The sequence below is a fragment of the Mercenaria mercenaria genome, chromosome 17, assembly GCF_021730395.1.
Source record: "Mercenaria mercenaria strain notata chromosome 17, MADL_Memer_1, whole genome shotgun sequence".
Lineage (NCBI taxonomy): Eukaryota > Metazoa > Mollusca > Bivalvia > Venerida > Veneridae > Mercenaria > Mercenaria mercenaria.
In genome coordinates this window covers 49,989,749-50,007,784 of record NC_069377.1, presented here as the reverse complement: position 1 = coordinate 50,007,784, position 18,036 = coordinate 49,989,749, and the positions used below count along the sequence as shown (strand labels likewise).

The following is an 18,036-nucleotide window of genomic DNA, read 5'->3' as shown; positions in this document are numbered from 1 at the left end:
AAAACATCCACCAGCTCGAAATGATCCAGCGGAGGACAGCGCGATTGGTTAATCATGCTTCATGACTACTCCCCTTAAAGCAGTGTCACAAACATGCTATGTCAGCTGAGATGGCGTACCCTTGAAGATAGGAGATCTGATTCACGCCTCCTTGTGTTCTACAAGATAGTGAATGGTTTGGTTGCTGTGCCACTCCCTCCCTATGTCAGCCCACCTTCCCGTCTAACAAGACATACGCATCACCACTCTACACTCAGATCCTCACTCCCTGTAATTACTATAAGTACTCTTTCTTCCAGCCACAATAGTGCTTTGGAATTCCTTTCCAGTACAACTTGTGCAAGCCCCTACCCTGAACCAGTTTAAGCAGGGTGTGACCAAACTTGTACACAATGCTTAACATGATAGACCTGTTTTTAAACTGCTTTTATCTGTAAATCCTTCTTGTTTTTAACACTATCAACTGTATTCATGCTTGCAATACATAGCGTGTATTACTTTTATCCTCGTATCCAATCTACTTTTAACTTCTTGTATAGGCGCGCAGCTGCACATAATACTCGCAAAGAGGAGTGATGCAGTATAAATAGATAAACAGATAGATAAATAATTATAGATCTTATAGCTCTTTGATCTACCCAGATGATCAATAAACTGATACGAGTGTCAAAATCTAAATTTTGGTCAAAATGCCCCCAATTCGAATTAGAATTAGGTGAAAGTACTGCTGAAAACATCCCTATTTAAAAGTATCTTCATAACATTTTTTTTTAGACATTTGTATTTTTAAGGGGAAGCATATTGATACAGTCGCCGCTTTGTCTGTCCCTCAGTCCGTCCCGCTTTTTTGGTTTTTAGGTCACATGTTAATTTGTGACAAGGTGAGCTTTTCTGATCACGCAGCGTCCGTCGTCCGTCCGTCCGTGCGTAAACTTTTGCTTGTGACTACTGTAGAGGTCACATTTTTCATGGGATCTTTACGAAAGTTGGTCAGAATGTTCATCTTGATAATATCTAGGTCAAGTTCGAAACTGGGTCACGTGCGGTCCAAAACTAGGTCAGTAGGTCTAATAATAGAAAAAACCTTGTGACCTCTCTAGAGGCCATATTTTTCAATGGATCTTCATGAAATTTGGTCAGAATGTTTACCTTGATGATATCTAGGTAAAGTTCGAAACTGGGTCATGTGCGATCAAAAACTAGGTCAGTAGGTCAAATAATAAAAAAAACCTTGTAACCTCTATAGAAGCCATACTATTAATGGATCTTCATGAAAATTGGTCAGAATGTTCACCTTGATGATATCTAGGTCAGATTTAAAACTGGGTCACATGCCATCAATAACTAGGTCAGTAGGTCAAATAATACAAAAACCTTGTGACCTCTCTAGAGGCCATATTTTTCATGGGATCTGGATGAAAGTTGGTCTGAATGTTCATCTTGATGATATCTAGGTCAAGTTCGAAACTGGGTCAACTGTGATCAAAAACTAGGTCAGTAGGTCTAAAAATAGAAAAACCTTTGCGACCTCTCTAGAGGCCATACTTGTGAATGGATCTTCATGAAAATTAGTCAGAATGTTCACCTGGATGATATCTAGGTCAAGTTCGAAACTGGGTCACGTGTCATCAATAACTAGGTCAGTAGGTCAAATATTAAAAAACCTTGTGACCTCTCTAGAGGCCATATTTTTCAATGGATCTTCATGAAAATTGGTCAGAATTTTTATCTTGATGATATCTAGGTCAGGTTCAAAACTGGGTCACATGAGCTCAAAAACTAGGTCACTGTGTCAAATAATAGAAAAAAAACTTTATCATACTCAGTTCAAAACTGGGTCATGTGGGGACAGGTGAGCGATTCAGGACCATCATGGTCCTCTTGTTTTTATTACTCGGCAACCACAGGTTGGAACTTAGCGAAACTTCGTAGGGAACTTCGAATCACTATCAAGAGGAGATCAGACTTTAAAGAAAGAAAATATAAAAATGCATTGTCATTTTATCATTGATCTTCATAATGGGGAGCTTCTTCATACGTTTATTTTGTCAATTATAGGTCAATATCGCAAATGCGACAGGTGTGAAAGCATATACAATACGTGAACAAACATATACAGGGGGATTTAACAGATTTAAATCTCCATCTATAGCTGTCTTTCAGACTGCCTTGTGTGGGGGGGGAGGTGAACCCAGTATATATAGAATTGCGATGATTGGATCATTTTCGTAATACCAGTTGGACATTCTTTCCACTTCAAGACATTTGAATCTAATCTTTAGATTCTATATAGCAGCTGCTTTTGATACTGAATTAAGGTCATCATAATACTTATAAATAATACATGACTTTTTGTGAAAAACAATCTTTTTTAACTTTGATAATTGCTAGAAATGTCTGGAATGGCACTTCATTTCAGTATTCATAACTAAGCAGTTGTATACCCCAGTGTACGAAATTCAGATTTGAATCCACTAGCCCGTTCGGGCTACCAGATTGGAAATTTTCCAAGCCCGACACCAATTTCACTAGCCCGAACTTTAATACCTTAAAATACATAATTTTTGCACCATATAACATTTTGTTTTACAGACATCTCTATGCATCTTGGACATGACACTCCTTCCCAAAACAAAATCTAAACTGTTACCCCGATTTTTTAGGATCCGCACTCCCCAATTACTGGAACTCGGACTGTTGACAATTTGCAAGATGTAATAACGAGTGCTGAATACACATTTACACACACGCTGATAGCATAATTTAAGCTCCGCCTACTGCAGGTACTTGTGAGATTTTCGCGAGAAGTATGAAAGCTAATGAAATAATCCGTTACGCTAGAGGTGATTGTATTCAGCCAATTAGCGCTGCGGTTACGTCTTTGACACTGTGTTTGATTGTCAACACATGAGAGTGCAAAACCAACAATAATTCCATAAGCGTTTCTCAGTCTGGATGCAGTACTCGTTTAATTAGCTTGATTTTTTAAACAAATTAGGAAAATTCAGTAGCCTGGTCGGGCTTGTACCTGCGGAAAATCGGTAGCCCGAGCTGAAATTTGGTAGCCACAGGCTGTCGGACTACCGCGAATTTCGAACACTGATACCCCATAGCTAGGTGGCCATTTTGTGACATTATGTTGAACCTGGGAATTCAAATATTCTAACAAATGATTCATGAGCAAGTAAACATAAGTCCATGGCCAGACATTAAGGACTGCCCAATTTGCCTACGACAGAGGCAAGTTGCTTCCAGACAGGCAAAAAATCATTGCTCACCAGCAAGTCAAAATGTATGTTGGGTCCTTGCAAACGATTTATAGAAAATCCTGTTATTTTTTTATCGTTAAATATATTCCATTTTTTAAAAATAATGATTTATTCTATTTTCAGATATGATAAATCATCCTGCTCACAAGTTTCATCTTTCTTTTTGTGCATTTTTAGTTCTGAGTTCTCACTTCTATATCTGGGCAAGTACTATTTGCTTTGAGCAAATCAAGTTGAGGTTGACCTATGGTTAGTCTATCCAAACTTAAGATTGAACCCTGAAATTGTGATTTATCATACCTTCACTGTGACAGATTGTCTTAAAATACATGCGTATATTTCAGTCATTGCTTTATGTATCATTTATGTATGTCATCATTTCTGCTATGGCAAATGCATAATCTGCTATTTGGGGGGCCTCAGTGACAAAGTGGTTTTGGTTGCTGACCGAATTACTTGCCCCCCACCACTGTCAGTTTGAAACCTCACTTGGCATGTAGACTTGAGCCATCCAGCTTGCTTTCATAATGTTCTAAATGCCTAAAATAACGCCCCGAGAGGCACTTTGTTGTCTTCCTCCGCCATCAAAAGCTGGAAAGTTCAAAGTGCAATTGACCTATAATTGTGTCGGCATTGAAATCAACAAAAAAGAACTACTAGTTTGAAATTTGTTGATGTAAATCATACCTCAAATACAAACATTGTTTCTATCAAGAAGTACAATGTCTGTTTTTGTTTAGAAATATTTTCATTGGTGTGAATTTATTACACATAAAAAATTTTCTGTTGAGAATGTGTAATACCGTAAGTTTGAAGAAATTACAACTTCTTAAAAATAGATTTTGTTCGTCTTTGCTAGTTGTTTTGTTAGCTCACCTGAGCAATGCTGCTGCTCAGGTGAGATTTTCTGATCGCTCGATGTCCGGCGTCTGTCAACATTTAGCTTGTGTATGCAATAGAGGCTGTATTTTTCAACTGATCGTCATGAAATTTGGTCAGAATGATTACCTTGATGAAAACTAGGTCACTAGGTCAAATCAAAGAAAAACCTTGTGTATGCGATAGAGGCTGTGTTTTTCAATTACTCTTCATGACTTTTGGTCAGAGTGATTACTTTGATGAAATCTAGGCTGATTTTGAAAATGGGTCATCTGGGGTCAAAAACTAGGTCACTAGGTCAAATCAAAGAAAAACCTTGTGTATGCGATAGAGGCTGTATTTTTCAATTACTCTTCATTAAATTTGGTCAGAATGATAACCTTGATGAAATCTAGGCCGAGTTTGAAAATGGGTCATCTGGGGTCAAAAACTAGGTCACAAGGTCAAATCAAAGAAAAACCTTGTGTATGCGATAGAGGCTGTATTTTTCAATTAATCCTCATGAATTTTAGTCAGAATGATTACCTTGATGAAATCTAGGCTGAGTTTGAAAATGGGTCATCTGGGCTCAAAAACTAGGTCACTGGTCAAATCAAAGAAAAACCTTGTGTATGCGATAGAGGCTGTATTTTGCAATTAATCTTCATGAATTTTAGTCAGAATGATTGCCTTGATGAAATCTAGGTCAAGTTCGAATATGGGTCATCTGGGGTCAAAAACTAGGTCACAAGGTCAAATAGAAGGAAAAGCTTGTATATGCGATAAAGGCTGTATTTTTCAATTGATCTTCCTGAAATTAAGTCAAAATGATAACCTTAATAAAACCTTGGCCGAATTTGAAAATGGGTCATCTTGGGTCAAAAAATAGGTCAGAGACCACCAATTCCAAAAAGTACAGGGAACTTACTGGGAATGAGGTATTAGTGTATACCTGGGAATAAGGTAACGTCTGTGCGTTCTGATTGGTCAGTCATGTAAACAAACCCAGGAAGTGATTATTTTTTCAGAATTGATATTTTTTCACTGCATTTACAGTATTTTATTATACATTTTGACAAAATTTGCTACATTTTATGTGTATAGAAAAAAAGTTTTATCAGACGAATTTCTCCCGCCATGTCAATGATTTAAAACAGGGGGTCATCTCATTCACACGAAAATTACTTAAAGTATCACTATTCATATGTTTTTCGTCCGATATTTTGGTAGAACTAAGATAGTTCTTGAAAAACTTGTAATTAGATATACATGTTTCGATGTATGGAAGGCCGTACATGCCATAATGTTACAATGTAAGTCTATGGGAAAACAATTGGTGGTCTCTAACCTATAGGTCACTAGGTCAAATCAAAGAAAAACCTTGTGTATACGATAGAGGCTCTATTTTTCCATTATCTTCATGAAATTTGGTCAGAATGATTGCATTGATGAAATCTAGGTCAGGTTTGAATATGGGTCATCTGGGATCAAAAATAAGGTCACTAGGTCAAATCAAAGAAAAACTTTGTGTATGCGATAGAGGCTATATTTTTCAGTTGATCTTCCTGAAATTAAGTCAGAATGATAGCCTTGATGAAATCTCGGTCAAATTTATATGTGAGTCATCTTGGGTTAAAAAGTAGGTCACTAGGTCAAATCAAAGAAAAACCTTGTGTATGCAGTAGAGGCTGTATTTTTCAACTGATCTTCCTGAAATTTGGTCAAAATGATTGCCTTGATAAAATCTATGTGAAGTTTGATTATGGGTCATCTTGGATCAAAAAATAGGTCACTAGGTCAATTCAAAGAAAACCCTTCTGTATGCAATAGAGGCTGTATTTTTCAATTGATCTTAATGAAATTTGGTCAGAATGATTGCCTTGATGAAATCTAGGTCAAGTTCGAATATGGGTCATCTGGGTCAAAAAGTAGGTTACTAGGTTAAATCAAAGAAAAACCTTGTGTATGCGATAGAGGCTATTTTTAGCTCACCTGTCACATAGTGACAAGGTGAGCTTTTGTGATCACCCTTCGTCCGTCGTCAGTCCGTGCGTGCGTCAACAATTTCTTGTCTGCACGATAGCGGTTTCATTTATGATTTATTTTAACCAAACTTGCACACAACTTGTATCACCATAAGATCACGGTTCCTTTCTTGAACTGGCCAGATCCCATTATGGGTTCCAGAGTTATGGCCCCTGAAAGGGCCAAAATTAGCTATTTTGACCTTGTCTGCACAATAGCAGCTTTATTTATGATTTGATTTTTACCAAACTGGCACACAACTTGTATCACCATAAGATCTTGGTTCCTTTCTTGAACTGGCCAGATTCCATTATGGATTCCAGAGTTATGGCCCCTGAAAGGGCCAGAATTAGCTATTTTGAGCTTGTCTGCACAATAGCAGCTTCATTTATGATTTGAATTTAATCAAACTTGCACAAAACTTGTGTCACCATAAGATCTTGATTCCTTTCTTGAACCGGCCAGATCCCGTTATGGGTTCCAGAGTTAGGCCCCTGAGAGGGCCAAAATTAGCTATTTTGACCTTGTCTGCACAATAGCAGCTTCATTTATGATTTGATTTTAACCAAACTTGCACACAACTTGTATCACCACAAGATCTTGGTTCCTTTCTTGAACTGGCCAGATTCCTTCATGGGTTCCAGAGTTATGGCCCCTTAAAGGTCCAAAATTGGCTATTTTGGCTTTTGCAGCCATATAGAGACTTCATTTATGGTTTAATTTGATACAAACTTCCAAATTATCTTCAGCAACAATAAGTCTTGGATTCCATGACAAATCAGATCCAATCGTAGGTTCCAGAGTTATTTTATATCTGATTACCTCCCCTGATTGTCATCAAAATGGATTTATATCAGTAAGTACTTACAGGACTAATTTGAAATTTCATTATTGTTATTAGTTGGACAGAGACAATCAGGGTAGATAACTGTGGACTGATTTTATGTCAAATTACCTCCCTTTATTTCAAATTAAAATGGGTATATCTCCGTAACTAATGAAGATACTGATCTGAAATTTCATTTATGTCAACAGATTTATTTTGCAGATCCTTCTTTTGTTCACTTACAATTTTTTTTAATTACTTCCCTTTTACGTTACTATAAATAGCTTATTTTTAGTAACTTTTTTATTATTGGCCGTAGGGAAAACCCGAGACCACTTTTCTGTGGTACAACATGGATGGTACCTCCAATTTTTAGGTGTATTTTGACATATCTATACCTTGTAAGAATTTTGTTTTTCTTTTTGGTTAAATTTCTTCCCTTTGTTGTTCCTGTCCTTTGGACTTAAGATATTTTTTCTGAGGGCCTTCTTGTCCTCAAGTGCAATGATAACAGGTGAGCGATATAGGGCCATCATGGCCCTCTTGTTTTTTTCAACTGATCTTCATGAAATTTTGTCAGAATGATAGCCTTGATGAAATCTAGGTCCAGTTCGAATATGGGTCATTTGGGTTTAAAAACTAGGTCACTAGATCAAATCAAGGAAAAACCTTGTGTGTGCAATAGGGGCTGCATTTTATACTGTATTTTCATAAAGTCTGGTCAGAATGGTTGCCTTGGTGAAATCTAGGTCCAGTTCGAATATGGGTAGTCTGGGGTCAAAAACTAGATCACTAGGTCAAATCAAAGGAAAACCTTGTATATGCAATAGAGGCTGTATTTTTCAATTGATCTTCATGAAATTTGGTCAGAATGATAGCCGTGATGAAATCTAGGTCAAGTTCGAATATGGGTCATCTTGAGTCAAAAACTAGGTCACTAGGTCAAATCAAAGAAAATACTTACTTATACTCCCAAGATTTTTGCTCCAATTTTAATGATAATTTGTCAAAACATTTTTTTCCATGAAATCACTAGGTCAAACATGTTTACACTGTTTAATATGTTGTGTTTCTCAGGTGAGCGACCTAGGGCCATCTTTGCCCTCTTGTTTGTGTTGGTCTGTGATTTTAATATGAGGACAATCTTTACAATAAGGAAACAGAGATCAGTTACACAATGAAAAATGATAAAATTTGTGTTGACAGTGTGTACAAACTGAAAGTTATGGTAATGGTTGTATAAACTGTCATCACCTTAACCACCTATTTGCAGAAAATAGCTCGTGTTACAATAGTAAAAGAAGATAATAAATGATGGATTTATATATCATTAGTAATCCCTTAAATGGACGCTGGTCTCTGAAAATATAAAAAAATGACTATTATTCAAGCCTGTGAATTTTCATGCTTGGTTCCGATTTCAGGCTTTTGAGTGCCAGAATTTCACCAATAACTCTATTGAAAAGGATATTTCGGGCTTTAGAATGTAGAGTTTCAGGCATTTGAATTTTTACTGAATCACGGGCTTGAACTGTTGTATCCAAAATTAATATTGGCATTTTTGTTTTAGGAAATGATTATACAACAAGCACAGAGATGAGTCAGTCTAGTAACTCCAGCTGGCAAGGCGGCAGGGGAAAAGGTCAGAGGGGTCAAGGTCAAGGATGGCGTGGTGGCCGTGGAAATTGGCGAGGAAGATGGCGCGGTCGAGGACAGTACTTCAATAATTATGGAAATAGAGGTAATCCCGAGTTTCATTTATTAGCTCGACTTTTCGAAGAAAAATTGGAGCTATTGCACTCGCCCTGGTGTCAGCGTCGGTGTCGCCGTTGGTTAAAGTTTTTGATAAAGTCAAATATCTCTGTTACTATCAAAGCTATTGACTTGAAACTTAAAATATTATTTACTATCAAAGTCTACACCAGGAGAAATAATCCCCATAACTCTGATTTGAATTTTGACAGAATTATGCCCCTTTTTAACTTAGAAGTTTTGGTTAAAGTTTTTGATAAAGTCAGATATCTCTGTTACTAACAAAGCTATTGACTTGAAACTTAAAATACTTATTTACTATCAAAGTCTACACCAGGAGAAACAATCCCCATAACTCTGTTTGAATTTTGACAGAATTATGCCCCTTTTTAACTTAGAATTTTTGTTAATTTTTTTTATAAAGTCAAATATCTCTGTTACTATTAAAGCTTTTAACTTGAAACTCAAAATAGTTATTTACTATCAAAACCTACACCAGGTGACACAATTCCCATAACTCTGGTTTGAATTTTGACAGAATTATGCCCCTTTTTAACTTAGAATTTTTGGTTAAAGTTTTTGATAAAGTCAAATATCTCTGTTACTATCGAAGCTTTTGGCTTTTGACTTGAAACTTAAAATACTTATTTACCATCAAAGTCTACACCAGGAGAAACAATCTCCATAACTCTGGTTTGAATTTTGACAGAATTATGCCCCTTTTTAACTTTGATTTTTTTTTTTGTTAAAATTTTTGATAAAGTCAAATATCTCTGTTAGTATTAAAGCTTTTGACTTGAAACTCAAAATAGTTATTTACTATCAACATCTACACCAGGAGACACAATTCTCATAACTCTGGTTTGAATTTTGACAGAGTTATGTCCCTTTTTAACTTGGATTTTTCTTTTACTGGCAAAGCTCTTATTCAGAGTCAAGCACTGAGAAAAGTCGAGCACGCTGTCTTTCAGACAGCTGTTGTTTTTGTTATAACCTAAAAAAGGAAATTTAGCTTGTTTGTTTCTTTATATATATGTACAGATGAATTAGCAAGTGAAAGGAGAATATCTCTTATCTCTAGTAGCATTTGAAGAGCTGACAAGTAATGATATATTAAATTTGAAAAGTCATTCCTAGACATTGAAAGTTTTGTGTGTAGGTAGTTGACAAATATATTGCAAGATGATTTTAAAGAAGAAATTTAGGTCAGCTTCTATCAGTTTTTGTCGAGCCCGCTTGTGGAAGCGAAGACATAGTCCTCCAAATGGCTGTTTGGTGTATGTGAGCGTGTCTGTCCTGATTTGTTTGTCTGGACCTTAACTTTGACGTGCATGGAGCAGTCTTGTTTATATTTGGCATGAATGTTAACCTCAGTGAGACGGAGTGTCATGCTCAAACCCAAGGTTCCTATCTCAAAGGTCAAGGTCACATTTAGAGGTCAAAGGTCATGTCAGATCTTGTCCGGCCCATAACTTGGACAGGCATTGAGGAATCTTGTTTATATTTGGCATGAATGTCTAACTCAATGAGTCTGAGTGTCATGTGCAAGCTCAAGGTTCCTATCTCAAAGGTCAAGATCACAGTTAGGGGTCAAAGATCATTTACTAATAGTCCTTTTGACAGATGGTGGGCTTAACATGTTGCCAGTGTGCATCTAGTTAAGAGAAAACTGATTATTGTGGTTTGTTGTTCTTACAAGGTGGATTTAAGTAGACTCCTGAAAAACTAAACTAATGTACATGTATTTGTTAGCAACACATAATCAAATTAGTCACCGTGAGCTTAGAAAACAAATGAGGGCAAAGTTTGATCACTATTGAAACAACACTTGTAGAATCTCCATTCTGTAAAATAAGAAATGCACCATACATTTTTCAAGGTTCGAGGTTTTCAATATTGTAGGAGGTAATAGAGGGAACAGAGGTGGAGGGATGATGCCTGATCCCCAGTCTAGCCAGTCTAGAAGACCGACCATGGTTCAAACTAAAATTGATGTAGCTTCCCCATATCATGGCTGGAAGCTGTATTTTCCTGATGAAGGTAATAGCCTATATTTTGCCATAGCTTTTGTAACTTTTAGTCAATGAAATTTACAATAACAGACAGCTGTTAATGTCTTGTCAAAAGCTTTCCTCATTAACTAGTGACTTCCCTTGTTTCATTCTTTATTAGTACTGTTTACCACTAGAAATAACTGATGAATTGGAACTGGAATATGAATTATCTCTGTCAAATCATTCTTAAGAGCAGCTGTCTCGCACAATTTGTAAGAGGTTTTCAGTGCTGTATTAAGGTTGTTCTGCACATTTGATTGACCGGAAGTGATGGCACCATGTCATTTATCCATGAAACCTAGAATAATGCCTGGTAGAATTTTATTTGGTTATGTGATTAAAAGTAGGTAAATCTATGAAAATTTTCATTAAAATCTACATTGTTTAACTTTTTCTAAGCACAAGTGTGATTTTCTGTTAGAAGTCCATTGTGAAAAATAACCGGAGGACCAATATTTGTCTATTAAACAAAAAATCAAGCACATAATCCTGTCTTTTATTGATTGAATTTACATCTGATATTATAATAATTATGCTTTGAATAATAGGGATTGATTAAATTCTACATTGTAGAACAGTTGTTGTTTCAGACATGCAGAACTACCTTGAGGCTTAATTAAACAATATGGTAAATGTCTTTCAGTATACAATGACCATTCGCCAGCAGTCCAGAAGATACATGTGTTTGAGAAATACTTCCTTAGTTGGTTACAGACATACAATTTGGTGAGCCTTGCATGATATTTGTAATACATACTTACTAATGTGTCGTATTTAAAAATATTTTGAATAGTAATACATCATTTTAAAATGTAAATAAATGAAGCTATTAAAAGTGTAAAGGATTTTTGTAAACAATAATAAATACTAGCAAAACTTGAAATATTGATGCCATATATAATTATTGATTCTTTTATCGTTGTTCAGTATTCAAAATACAGTAATTATTGCTTTGATTTGAATACAAAAGTGCTATATTTTTAACTTTTTTAGGATGACATAGAACTGAAGGGAAGTTTTATTGTTGATTACAAAGAATTAATCTCAGATCAAGGTAATACTGTAATTTCTCTCTGTCTGTAAATGGTACATGTATTAATATGGCAAAATAGATGAATAAATTAAGAGTATTAAAATGCTAATATTACTTGAAGTACAGGTATTTTCTCAAATTAACTTAAGAAAAAGTATGATTCTAAATGACTTAAATTAGGAATCATTGTATTTCAACCACAATGTTAGAGACAGTGATAAAGGTATATTTCATTTGATAAAACAAATCTAGTTTTTATTTTAATTCCCCACATTTAAATTGTACAAAACTTTACATTTCAACATTGATTGACATTAGTGCTCGAAGTCGCTTTCAAGAGGGTGGCTGCTCTGGGTAATGAAGTTTTATAGTATATAGTAATTTTATATAGGTGTGAGTGAGAGCTTACCAGATCTACAAACAGAACTAAAGGATATGCCACAGAAAGTGCTCGCATGTATGGGGTTATCTATGCATCAGGTAGGTGTAACTTGTGTTATAATAATATCAGATATATTTGTGTTGCAACACATTCATTAAATCTGAGATTTAAAATTTGCTTAAACTGTAATTTTTTCCCACAAAAACATTTTTTAAAGAAATAGTAAGAATGCCAGATACGCAAAAGTTCTCACAAATGTTTCTAATTTTACAACATTAGTACTGTATTTTTGCATATTGATTTTTTTTGTACAAACAAAAGTACTTTAGATTCAATTTAATGATGCCAGTTGAAGAGGATATGGGATATATTTGAGACAAGATTTAAAGCTGTAAGAACAGTAACTGTTTCTATAGACAGGATATTGTTCTACACTTGTTTGGCATACAGTTGAACTTCAATGGCTCGAACTCGGATCTTTCGAACACCCGGGATCGCTCGAACTCTTCGCCCAGTCCCGAATTTATTCCTTCTTTATTCTATATAGTTCTACCTCGGATCTCTCAAACTTCGATAATTCGAACTCTCGAACTCATTTGGTGGTCCCCTCGGCTTAATTACAGTGATAATTACACCTATTCAGTCGAACAGACAATTTTTGCCGGGATGGCTTGTGTTTACAAAGTTTTTCACACTTCTGCCTGACATTCGCCAAGCTTTCCCTTTAACCGGCGCGTGCGTAATTTTCACACGCTTAGGCGTAAAAAAAAAAATTGTTTGTTTCCGGTGGCCCGACCTACCCTATTTTTTTACCGCCGACCCTAAACTTTTTTAGCGGTAAAATCGGGCGGCATATATTTTTGCAAATAAGTATATTATTATTTTTATAGCTCTTTGCACGAATGGACTACTCCACCGATCGGGCGAGTGGTTTTTACGTGGTAACTTTACCAAATTGAGAAATTAATACATCAGGCAAAATTACCTGGATTGACTGGAATTTACCCGCGAATCGTAAAAATATCAAAACGTCATGCTGGTAATTTTCCATTCCACAAACACGTGCGCCCTATCGTAATATCTTATTTACATCGCGGTTACTTTTGACACAATAAACGCGCGTGGTGCATTCATTTTTCAATGTAATCGCTTCAAATTTTCAACACCGCTTGAGAACTAATACAGTTTGAGTTCTATAACAATTTTAATAAGATATCGACAGGAATGTAGGCAAAATTCTTTAAAAACGACCAGATTTTCATATAATGTTTTGTAAAATTTCAAACAGCGCGATCTTGATTATTTACTTCTTTCTTAAAGTAAATAAACGGTACATAATATGGTAATAAAATTCAGACTCTTGACCAGAATGTACAAAAAACACAATTAAAAAATCTTAAATAATGAAAAAGCGGCTGCAATTTGAATACATGGAGTAAAACGATTTTTGGCAAACAGATTTCTGTTAGCACGGCAGAATAGGTTACGTGACCTAGTGAACGTAAATAGAAATGTGGTTTTAAAATAAAGCAGTATGATGTTGTTGCGGATTTTAATAAGTTTTAAATTATTCATAGTACATGTATTTTTTGACACAACACTTTGTTAGATATTCTTTTCAAACAATAATGTAAATTCCTTGAGGGCAGATAGGTCACAGAGGTAGGCTATCCACTATCATCGTTCACGACACATTTACATGTCAGTTTATTCGGGATATTGCACATTCGCTTTTAAAAAAAGATAAAGAGAAAACTTTTTTATTGATTTCTTCTCAACAATTTAAGGAATCGAGAAAGTACGATCAGACAGTGATGTGTCACATGGCGCGAAAACATGACGTAATGCCATGACAATCTCGGGCAACTATACCGCTTTGATCTCCACTTCAGATGCCATAATAACCGACACACTTCTTTTAGCTCTTTGAGGGGGTGTTAACTGATGATGAAAACAAGGCTAATTACTTAAGTTTATCATCAGAATAATTACCGATAATTATTAATGTTGTTTTTTTTTCACTTTCAACACGGGTCGACGTCGGGTGGATGATGATTATTGTGTCCATATTTTGGGACACTTTTCAAAATAATTATTTTCCGGGATAACAGATTGCTACAGTCTTCCATTTTTAATTATTTTAGAAATAAGTCCTGTTTCTTTGAGTCATATGAAGTTATGACGTCTACAACATCACAATTTATGTGATAGAATTGGAGGTCCACTAAAGTCTGAGCAGCTCTCCTAGATTTCAGCAGTTGGTGGACCTGCTGAAAAAAGTTAAGGTCGAGGCCTGCAGAGTCTTGAAAAGTCAGGTTTTAGATGGGATTTACAGGGTTTTCCCTAGCCCCCAAAAAGGTGGTAAATTTACCACTTTTCGAGGTCCATGTCCCCCTTTTCTTAGCAAAGGGGGGCATGAGTTTTCCCAAAAAAACAATTTTTCAAATTAATTAAAAGTTAATTTCAATCAATTTAAACTATTAAAAGCCCAAAAGAGTATCAAAGTATTCAAGCAAATCCTAACATGTCCCCCAAAATAGTCTCTTTTTTCCAGATTAATAAATTTGGGGGGACATGATGTCCCTCAAAATAAATTTCCTAGGGAAAACCCTGGATTTATAGTAGTAAGACGTTGAACAACCACTTGCAGCTTTATTAATTCACAATTTGGGCATACCAGTCAAAACTCCATTGTCTAGCATTTCCAGTTAATCCAGAATTTTAGACTGGGGTAGAGGGTGATGGTATTAATCTCAATGCAGATCAAAGATGCAAATCATATTCCTGGCCAGTGTGCTTTTACTTGGTTTTAGTTTGAAATATAAATGTTGGTTGCTGAATAATATTCAATATTAAAATTATTATTTAAAGAGAGAATCCACAGCAAGATTTCATTCAAGTTTCATGTTTAATCAAATATAAACCATGTTCTCCGCAAGTAATTGCCAACTTCTCCACATGAATTAGCGGCGGAGAATGAATGATATAGGACACAACGATCCTATGACCACTTGATCCACAGATCGACTGCTCTACCTATTGAGCTAATCAGATGGGCTACTCTGGAAATGAAAAAACAACAACAACAAAACACAAACATAAAGCATATATTTATTTCATAATATTTAAATACACAATCAAATGGCATTTTATATTGCTAAAACATCATCAAAGTCATTGTACATTCAGGTGTAAATCAAACATAACAATAGGATGCATGTTTATAAGGTTTATAATCTCCCTGTTTGAAACTAGGATGGTGTTAGGTTAATAAAAAAAAAAAAAAAAAAAAAAAAAAAAAATGCCTACCTACCTACCCTATTTTTTTTGGCCATGTCACTGGAAACAAACAATTTTTTTTGTTAGGCCTTACGTAATTAGCATCGGTATACGACAAACAAATTAAACAAAGTGACTTTCGTTCACTGCAATGCTTTAATGGGCTTTGATTTATGCGAATAAAATTATTTAAAATGATTGAGCAATGTACATACTGCGTCTGTCTTTATTTTTTTCTGCATAAAAATGGGAGATCTGACGTCAACTTTTAAGCATGGCTGAACAACTTAGTAAAGGACCTGGATACGGGGGGATAGCTAAGTCGGCTATACTGGAAAGCAATAAATTTGATGATATTTGTACTGGACTATGATTCAAAAAGGTTTGTTATTCATGTCTTTCTATTTGATGCTGTCTTCACCAAATTCTTATAATTATATTAGTGTTTTATTTGTGTTTTTTCCGTATCATGTCATGTTTGAAAATAAATAAATAAGCATATTTCAGCGTTCGTTTTTTATTTGTCATCGTATCATACTCACATTTAGGTACAATATGACAATATATTACGATGTAAGGTTTGTGAGACATCATGCCCTCGAATTCCCAAATTCAAAATGGCCGCCATTTGAATGGCTTGAACAACGGAAAACTCGAACTAATTTCCACGGGACCCTCGAGTTCGAGCCATCGAAGTTCGACTGTATATTTCATTTATAAGATCCACAGGTTTTCACAGTAGCAGTGTAGAGTGCTACATCTTCATCAGATGTCCATAGTAAAGATAATTAAGATGGGAATAATCCAAAAATAATTCTGTTAATTGTCAAATTTTGTGCAATGTAATATCCAGTTTGTAATGTGAAACCAAAATTTGTAGTCCTGTTTTGGCACCATATAACCTATACTATGTTGGTGGGCCATAAATCCCAAATAAATAAATAAATAAATAAATTGTAAAATCTCATTAAATATGTTTGTAATAGACATAACTGAATATATATGAAGTTAGCTTTAGATATAAAAATCTCAGAAAAAACAATGACCTGAGAAAATTTCAGCACATAAGTCGCAAGAGACTGAGGGAAGCTAGAGATGCTGCGGTGGAGAACGGTACAGAAATTGCACCAGAAGATTATTATGTGTCTATCATACATGCACGAATACTCAACTACGGAACACCTGTACCTCTAAAAAGTTTAAAGGCCAACTATTATGGTAGGTATTTCAAGGTTAAAGGCCATTTGTAGGTATTCTAAGGTTATAGATCATCTATATGGTAGGTTTTCAAGGTTAAAGGCAGATTGTTATGCTAGGTATTTCAAAGTTAAAGGATAAGAATGAAAATAAACGATTTCATGGCAGTCTAATCCCGTAGAGAACTGTTATATTGTTAAAAAATTCTCATACTGTTTGTTTTTCACTGACCACACTTCATTAAAGGTATTCTATTACAGTGAACAAAATGTGTTTGACCATAAGTCCTCGGCCAAGTTTGATAAGTAGCAAAATCGGCCAAGGCACTTCAGAATTATGGCCCTTGAATTACTCAAAATCAGCCTTTTTACTCTTTAAAGATATATTTGTAGTGAGTAAACAGTGTATAAAGACTGACTTACTATTTAGATGATTAGGCAGTTGTGGGAGACATACGCTTTTCTCAAAAGCAGGTCTAGTTTTATGTAGAAAATAGAAGGAAAAGGAACTGGATCACATGAATTGCTCTAGTGAGCCTGAGTGCTTTAGCTAACAGTGTTTTACTGTAAAATGAAAACTGCGCTGAATAAACTTTACAAGGTTATGTATGTGTCTTCTCATACATTTTCAGGCAAGTTTGTCTCTGTGAAAGGCACTGTTGTCAGAGTGAGCAATATCAAACCATTATGTACAGTCCTGGCTTTTGAATGTAACAATTGTTCCAGTGTGCAGGTTAGTAGGAAATATACCTCTTATACCATGATGCATGCATCCATCTGTTTGTCCATCTGTTCATCATATTTCTGACCAGAAGTGTAACTGAAAAACCATTCGAGGTTGTGACGTTAATTTGGCAAATAGGTAGGTGGTGGTTATGAATATTAACAATTAAGTGATATAAATACTTGATCCTAGACATATCCTGTGTCACAAAGTGAAGGGAGGTTCAGTTTTATCTCAAACTTACTGATCTGATTTTCTGGCACAATGTAAGTGCACATTTGACTAAATATTACAGTTTATTAACAGGGTTCAATAAATACACTCGTCTGCTTGGAAATACGAGTAGAAATGTACTCTGGGGAGTGGAACTTGCTGTTGTTCTGCAGGAAGTGTGCCCCACTCCCCCACCATTTTTTTTTTTTCAAAATATTTTAAAAAATCCAATTTTAGTGTAGCTGTGCGGAAGCAGAAACAGCTAAAAGATCTAAAATGAAAGTTAATTTGTTGTTCACAACTCTAAAATCTGTCCCGCTCTGTTAAAATACCACATAATGACTGCAATAGATAGACAATTTATAGTCCTAAAGGATTCCAGTTTGTAACGTTTTTAATGGATTTTAAAACAGAAGCTGTGACAG

General features: G+C 35.4%; 1 protein-coding gene across 2 annotated transcripts in view; it reads left to right on the top strand.

Moving 5' to 3' along the window:
• The window catches only part of LOC123544792 (DNA helicase MCM8-like), a 45,188-nt gene that overhangs the window by 4,275 nt on the left and 22,877 nt on the right, over positions 1–18,036 (top strand). For both annotated transcript variants that reach the window (XM_053528134.1, XM_053528135.1), the window contains exons 2-8: positions 8,549–8,719; positions 10,633–10,770; positions 11,428–11,510; positions 11,778–11,838; positions 12,209–12,297; positions 16,540–16,696; positions 17,307–17,407. In XM_053528134.1, the coding sequence (XP_053384109.1) occupies positions 8,575–8,719; positions 10,633–10,770; positions 11,428–11,510; positions 11,778–11,838; positions 12,209–12,297; positions 16,540–16,696; positions 17,307–17,407 (774 nt within the window). In that variant the 5' untranslated portion in view covers positions 8,549–8,574. The remainder of the gene's footprint in view (positions 1–8,548; positions 8,720–10,632; positions 10,771–11,427; positions 11,511–11,777; positions 11,839–12,208; positions 12,298–16,539; positions 16,697–17,306; positions 17,408–18,036) is intronic.